Below are 7,786 nucleotides of genomic sequence, written 5' to 3' on the forward strand. Positions count from 1 at the left end.
CACACACACAAACACACACATACACATTCTCTCCACAGAACCATCTTTACTTTTAACACCTCCTCCAGTTAATGTGCAAAATTCTTGCATTCTAATAAAAAATATAAAGATAGATTTGCTCCTATTTAAGCCTCCCTCTTCTCCAAGATGTATCATTTGTTTGATATGTAATACAAGTTTAGTAACAATTATGCCATGTATAACCATTAAATGGCGTACTACTGTATGCATTGGATTCATTTGCATATATCATTTTCATAACTGCACTCTCTATGCATAAATATATTTGGAGATGCTGGGATTGGGGGGAGGGGCAGTGGCGGGTGGCGAAGGAGATTCACACGTCGGTCTCCACAGCCTTCGCATTAGAACAGTTGTTTTTATCTGTCTCACTGTCATCCCCCTTTCCCTGACACTTCTCCTTTGCACACAGAGATTCCTTAACCCCTTCTTCCATCTCTAGATACTCTGACTTGTCCCCCAGGGAAGAAGAAGTAGAGCTCCGAAATTTCTTCAGCAAATTAGAAGGGAGGTACGGGCAACTGACTGCATTCTGTGTCAGCTGTGTCTGTTCCTCATTTTCAGTCTCTCTGTGGTAGAAATAGTTAAAGTTAGAGACAATCACTGGCACTGGCAAAGCAATGGTTAAGACGCCTGCAATGGCACACAGAGACCCTACGATCTTGCCCCCCACAGTGATGGGCTTCATGTCCCCGTAGCCCACAGTTGTCATGGTCACCACGGCCCACCAAAATGCATCTGGGATGCTTTGGAAATGGGTAGTCGGTTCATCCGCCTCCGCGAAATACACAGCACTGGAAAAGAGGATGACCCCAATGAAGAGGAAAAAGATCAGAAGGCCCAGTTCCCGCATGCTGGCTCGGAGGGTGTGGCCCAGGATCTGCAGGCCCTTGGAGTGCCTGGAGAGTTTGAAGATCCGGAATACTCGGACCAGACGGATGATCCTGAGGATGGCGAAGGACATGGCCTGCTGCTGCTGCCCGTTGCCACCCCCCTGCTGCTGGGCCAGATCCGTGCCCAGCGTGATGAAGTAAGGCAAAATGGAGACAATGTCAATGATGTTCATGATGTTTTTGAAGAAGAGGGCTTGGCTGGGACAAGCAAAGCAGCGAACAACAAACTCAAAGGAGAACCACACAATGCAGACCGTCTCCACAATGAAGAAGGGGTCGTTGAATATCGTGTGCCCTGAGTTCTCTGGGTGGGGGGCCGAGGTGTCGTTCAACAACCCACTGTGCCCGCCTGTGCTCAGTGCTGTGATAAGATCCCTGTCGTCCCTAAACTCTGGCAAGGTTTCCAGGCAGAAGATGACGATGGAGATGAGGATGACCAGGACCGAGACGATAGCTATGCCCCTCGCGGGACTGGAGCTCTCTGGATACTCAAAAAGCAGCCAAACCTGCTTCTTAAATTCATTCTCCGGCAAGGCCCTGTCCTCCTCCTCTCTCACAAAGCCCTCATCCTCCCGAAACTTGAGCAGGGCCTCCTCCCCCAACTGGTAGAACTTCACCTCCTCCGTGAAGATATCAAAGGGGACGTTGACGGGCCTCTTCAGGCGGCCCCCTGACTGGTAATAGTATAAGATGGCATCAAAGCTAGGCCTGTTCCTGTCAAAAAAATACTCGTTACGCAGAGGGTCGAAATACTGAGTCCTCTTCTCAGGGTCCCCCAGCAAAGTCTCGGGGAACTGGGCCAGGGTTTTCATCTGGGTCTCAAAGCGCAGGCCCGAGACGTTGATCACCACGCGTTCGCAGCAGTCGCTGTAGCGGACCGAGCTGTAGCCGCCACCGCCGCCCGCGTCGTCCTGGGGCAGCAGGTCGGTGTAGGAACACTCATCACCGCGGTCATCCTCGCTGTAGCGAAACCTTCCCTCCTCCTCCTCTGCCTCCTCTTCTTCCTCTTCCTCCTCCTCTTCCTCCTCTTCCTCCTCCTCCTCACTCAGATCCCGCAGGATCTTCTCCTCGGAGCCACTGGGCATCAGGTCGGAGCAGTGAGGGAAGCTGCTCTGCCGGTGGTGGACTTTCTTCTTCTCGGGCCGCTGTCGCCTCCTCCTCCTACTTCCCCGGCCGCTTTGAGGGTCTTGGGAGGTGCAGGCCCCACGCAGCTGGTGGTGGTGGTGATGGTGGGCGCCCCCTCCAGACCCCCCGCCGCCTTCCACAGCAGCTGTGGCCGCGGCGACAGCAGCCGCCGCAGCCGCCCTCGAGTGAGCCAGCCTCTCGCGCTCCCGGGCCCGGGCCTGCGCGGCATAACCGTAAGGCATGTGACTGTTGCACCCTGAGCTCTCCGCACTCACCATTGCAACCTCCATGGTGGTGGTTTGGGGGAAATGGCTGGTTCCAGTTGGAGGAGAAGAAGAAGAAGGAGAAAGAAAAATAGGGCAGCTTTTTTTCTCACCAAATTAAGGTAAGTTTGGAACCTTTAAGCAGATTGCTTGGAAGACTAAGGATATTTTCAGTCCAACTTTGCATTTTCTGTTTTTAAATCAGCACACCCCATGCTCTCTCTTCCCAGGGATTCAGTGTTGCTCTCCAGAGCTTGGTTCCTCCAGAGAAACAGCCTGGCACTTTCAAGCCTAAGTCAGAAAATGTTGGGGTCTCCCAAACACTTATTTTGTGGGGGGGGATGTTCAAAGTAGGAAATAACGTCTAGAATGTGGTATTGATGCTGCGAGATTTAAAGGCAGCAAGTATCCAACAGCCAGCAGTCGTGCCTAGAAAATGGAATATATTTTTCTGCCATGGAAATTGTCCAGAGCTCAGTCCATCAAATTTAAATAAAATGCAAATAAGCCTTTAAGTCTTAGCACTTGCCTTCTAGTGATGGCTTGACCCATGTTAACATGTGACTTGAAGTATGTCCAGACATTGCCACTCAAAGCCTATCAGGATGATTCTCCAGGCTTTCCCCTTAAATCCATCACTGGCTTCCTGGACCCAGGGGCAATGCCGAGCTAGCTTTAGAGGCAAAGACCTTGGGAGGTAGAGAAGGTGCAAGATGAGGTGTCAGTGGGGGCAAGCCCAGCTCTGAGGTCTCCATAGAAATCAAGGAAATGCAGAGCATCCTTCAGCTAAAATCATGCAGAAGAAGCCACTTCACCTGAAAAAGGAGGGGAAACAAGCATAGGAGAAAAATAAAAAGGAGAATCAAATAATAAAGAGCAAACTGAGCGTTTCCTTCACATATACTTTTTTCTCCTGTCCTCAAGCAAGCAAGCCATTATATAAAGCACCAAAGCGACTATAAATTTCCAAGGAGTAGTATGGGGCAGCTTGTTCAATCTCCTCACTAAACATCCTTCTTTCCTTCTTCTTTGGATATATTTCAGCACTGTCTACTTTGGTGGCAACTCAATTATTTTTTCCTCTCTCCACTCTTGACCCATATGGCTCTTCCTTCAATCCACCTTTTCTCTAATGCCAGGTCTTAATTCTCACTGTCACTCTCTTCATTCCACAATAACAATGCTGTCACTTTACAGCTGCTTCCGTCATTCATGGATCTCAAGGCATTTTTTTAAATTTCCACATAAAATATTTCTGAATTTAGTGGCCATCCACCCCTCTCTGTCTTGATTCAGGATTAGAGAAGTCGGAAAAAACAGTTTTCTTTAATCCAGGTTCCACCACTTAAACAATCTTCAATCACCTCATCTACAAAGTGTAGATAATAATACAACCTCCCCCCATCCCACTTTTGAGAGGATAAATGAGATAACTGATGTTGACAGAACACCACAGTGCCTTGTACATGAGGAATATCAATAAAGGCTGGCGGTTATTAACAACATAATAACATTTTATGGTCAATCTACCCACCCCCAAATGCGTATGTCCTCATAGCATTGTCTAAGCAGGGGAAGGGCAGAACGTGAGGACATCCAGGACATTTTGAGACTCACCAATGGCCTGTATTATGTTGGCACTCCCTGACTCGCTGAAGTGTGTCCCTGTTGTTGTTTTTCTGTTCCCCTGACTCCAGAACACTCCATACTGCCCACAGCCTAGGAGCTTATCCCAGTTTCCATTTCTCTAATAATCATCTTCTCTCCTTGCAGTTCCCCATGTTCACCTCGATGCTTCCTCCTACACTTTGCTCGAGGGACTATCTCCTCATGGTTCAAGTCCCAGTTTGTGTGCACTTTGTTTTCAGCCTATGATACTTTCTTCCCTATAATTTAACCATAGTTCCCATCCCCCAAATTCCCCTCTCTTTTCCTTCCCTCCCCCACCTCGCCCCGTTTATTTCCAATCTGCCACTTCCTGATCACATCTTCCTTGCAGCCCTCCTCTGTCCCCACTGTCACTTAGTATTCCTGACCTTTCTTCTTGCTTAGTTTGCTCTCCGTAGGTCCAACTAACTCATCTCCTCTGCCAGGACGTGTCAATGCTCCTGCCCCAATCTTGCTTCTCCTGTCTCCTCTTGCTTCTTCCGTTCACTCTGTCCAACAGGACTTCCAAGAATGCAGAGAGTGGCCGAGAGAACTGGGGAAGATAATGACAGCCATAATTCAGGGCACCTACCAGCCTCTATTACCGGAAGCACTTGGAGCCATTAGCAGGACCCAGTGCTTGGCCACCTGCTGCTCCTTGCTGAATTGTGTCAGCCTAGAAGCCTAAATACACCTGGGTTTTATCAAGTGACAAGCAGGGAAGTGGCAAGCAAAGGTCTTCCCAATCACACATTCTAATGTGATCATACACATTCTCCCAGGGCAAGAGGTGAGCCTGACTGGGGACACAAAACCCAGAAAATACACCTCTGAGGGTTTTGGGAATGACATCCCCTTCCTTTGCCTGACTCCTAACATCATCTCATACTCTGAAATGTTCACTCTCACAAGGTCTCCAAATCTCTGTCTTCACTGTGGAGGGTCAGGCCAACATCCTTTAAAGACTTTCACACAAGCCAAATTGCCTGAGAGTTTGCTCAGTTTCTTCCCCAACCCCTCAAAGCAGTTATAATACACTATTTAAATAAAGCCCCAGTGTAACCAAAGTGCCTGTAAATTTGTATACTATGCACACCCCCTCTTCCACCCAAATGACTCCCAGAAGGTCACCAGTTAGAGGGTCTTCTAATTCACAATCAACTCTTCAGGAGAGCTAGACTTGCCCCCTTCACACCAAATAATTTCTTATTTACTTATTTACTTATTCATTTATTTGGGTTTGTTCATTTTGGTTTAACTCCCTCCCCCACTGTACAAAAAGCAAATCACATTCCTTCTAATTTGCTTCCAGTTACCTCACTATCCCTGATCTTAGAAGAAGAGGAGGAGGATATAAAAAGGGAGGGAGAGAGTGAAGAAGAAAAAAAAAAGAGAAAAAGAGGAAAAAAATCCAACCAGCAAATCAGACTAGTTTAAAATCTCTCTTCCTTCTCAACTCAAGGTATTCATGTTAGGAGAATCTATTTGAGTCAACTCTCGGGAGACTTTATGGGGGAGACCTTCCTTTTAAACACCACCAACTAATAGGATTTTGCTGACTACCTATTCCCCAATCCCTGTGCCCCCAAACAAGAGCCAAGCATCCCGCCCCTCCCTCCTCGCCCCCCTCCAACAAGGCTGTTTTCATCTCTCAGTGCTAATTCCTGCAACTGTTTTAGGGTGGTACCTGAAGCTTATCAGAGAGAGAAAAGGAGAAAGAGAAGACTGAGAGAGAGAATTCCAAGGGCCAATACCGTGAGAAATATACACTTCAACGCACGCCATTTATACAGTCCCTATGTGTTGCTCAAATGCTCAGAAAATGCACGCAAACCCAAATGTTGGGAGAAGCAGCAATTTAAACCCGTTCACCAGCTGTTCGCAAAGAAACCGAACCAGTGAGTCTGGGATGAGGCAAAACGATGCTAAATCTAAACCCCACCTCGTTGGGAAACGACATCTTTAATCGCGCCCTTGCCTCCAGACCTAGGTTCCCGCTCGGGCACATTAAGCAGGGCGCACGCACCCCATCCCTTGGGTTGGGAAAATAACAACTGTTTGGCCCCCCGGAAAGCCGCACAGCATCTGCACCTCCCTTCTCCCACCTCCTGGTTTATTTTTAACAGCCTTCCATTCATGCCCTTCTGTCACATTCTCGATATTATTTATCCCTCAAATGTCCACTGTTTCTTAACAGCCAAAAGAGTAGAGGAAAGATAAGAGAGGTATCATACTTACCATTCCCAGGCGGGGTGCAAAATAAAAATAAAGAAAATTCCCGGTTGGCTTTTTTCCCCCCTCAAGCTGCAACAGCTGGAGGAGGGGAAGAATGATCTTGGGGGTGGAAGGAATCACTCCGGTGTGGCAGGTGGAGGCTCCAAGATATCCACGGAACAAGTTCTATTGCCTGGCCAGCGGGGGTGCACAGAATCCTCGCTGCTGGAGCCCGGGGGTGGGGATCGGGGCTGCCCCACGGAGGACCCCAAGACTCCTGGTTCCTCGGGAGTTCAGCACAGAAGGGCTCGACGGGGAAAGAAAGTCAAGGTTCCCCAGAAAAAGAAACAAAATCCTAGACAGCAGCGATCACTTGTTAATCCCGAATTCCTCCAATATCCTTCCCTCTCCCTCTCTCGCTGGCTGCAGAAGCAGCACACGCCTCCCCTGGCCGGGAGCGCGCGCCGGCCGGGGGCGGGGCCAGGGCCGTCCGAGGGTGTGGCGTTCACGGCGGTCACCGGGGGCGCCTCCCGGCGCGGCGAGGCGAGCGCAATCACGACGCCGCGACTGCCAGCCCCCCGGCTGCGGCCCCCTGACAACGAGGCTCCGGGAAGCCAGTGGGAACCATTCCAGGATCCCCTGGCTTGCGCCCCCAGAGGCGAGGAGCTAATCCCGGAGAGAGAGGTGTCCCCTTTGGAGAGCTGAAATGGGGTCCCGACGGCAGAGCAGGAACGCCAAGAGAGGCTGGAAGGGGTGACTTCGACGGCAGGTCCAGTCTCGACCGCAGGGTGCTTCTGGGCGTCTTCTCCTCTCCCCGACCCGCTTTCTCTGCATCTCCCCCGGCACCCCACCCACCAGCCCCGGCACCATAACGGGTTTGTGGGTTTGGGAGCCCGGGTGCATCTCTGCGAGGCCGCCAGCCCGGAGCTCTCTAGTCGTCTGCTAGCGCGCCCAGGCCCCTCGGCCTCCGCCTCCCTTGTAGAGAGAGAGTTTGCCGGCCTCAAGTCGGGGGTCGGGACTCCCAGGAGAGGAGGAGACCGACTTTACACAGGTGTCCGACCCCTGGGAGGGAAGGATTACTGAAATTGGAATCGGGCCCATGCTAAGGGCTGCGCAGGGAGGCTAAGGTCCGAGTTAGGAGAGAGTCGGGGCGCTAGGAGCAGGTTGCAAGTCCGCCCCGGGGGCGGGGGGCTTTGGAAGAGTGGGAGGAGCCCTCGGCGAACCTGTTGCTCCAAAAAGAAATACGATTTGGCAAGAGGTTTGGCTCCCGGGAGGTCTCTAACGTAGTGGTCGGATCTCCAATGCCACCCCCCTCCATAAAACAACAAAAACCGCACTTCCCCAAGCCCCACCCCCACCCCCCGCGCCGTGGGCAGGCGAGTGCGCTAGCAGCGGCGTCCTCACGCCGGTGGACTCTCGGATTGCTTATTAGCTGGCTGGCGTGTGAAATGCCCCTGGACATCGATGTAAATATGCAATTCTCACAAATATGCCAAAAGAAGTGGGAAGTCAGAATTTACACAGACACACAGAGAGAGAGAGCTCAGGTGGCGACGGGGCTCCGGGCACCTCTCCCGGCTCCCTCTCTGATGGGCCAAGCAGGCAGCGGCGGCGTGCGCCCGG

General features: G+C 51.0%; 1 protein-coding gene across 1 annotated transcript; it reads right to left on the reverse strand.

Annotated features, from left to right (window-relative positions):
* Positions 1-337: 337 nt before the first annotated feature.
* KCNA4 (potassium voltage-gated channel subfamily A member 4) lies at positions 338-2,329 on the reverse strand (the record flags this gene model as incomplete). Its single annotated transcript, XM_082844692.1, has 1 exon — positions 338-2,329. One exon carries the CDS (start codon positions 2,327-2,329, stop codon positions 338-340), a length of 1,992 nt encoding a protein of 663 aa, XP_082700818.1.
* Positions 2,330-7,786: the final 5,457 nt, after the last annotated feature.

The sequence above is a fragment of the Leucopleurus acutus genome (assembly GCF_964270905.1).
Source record: "Leucopleurus acutus genome assembly, chromosome: 8".
NCBI lineage: Eukaryota > Metazoa > Chordata > Mammalia > Artiodactyla > Delphinidae > Leucopleurus > Leucopleurus acutus.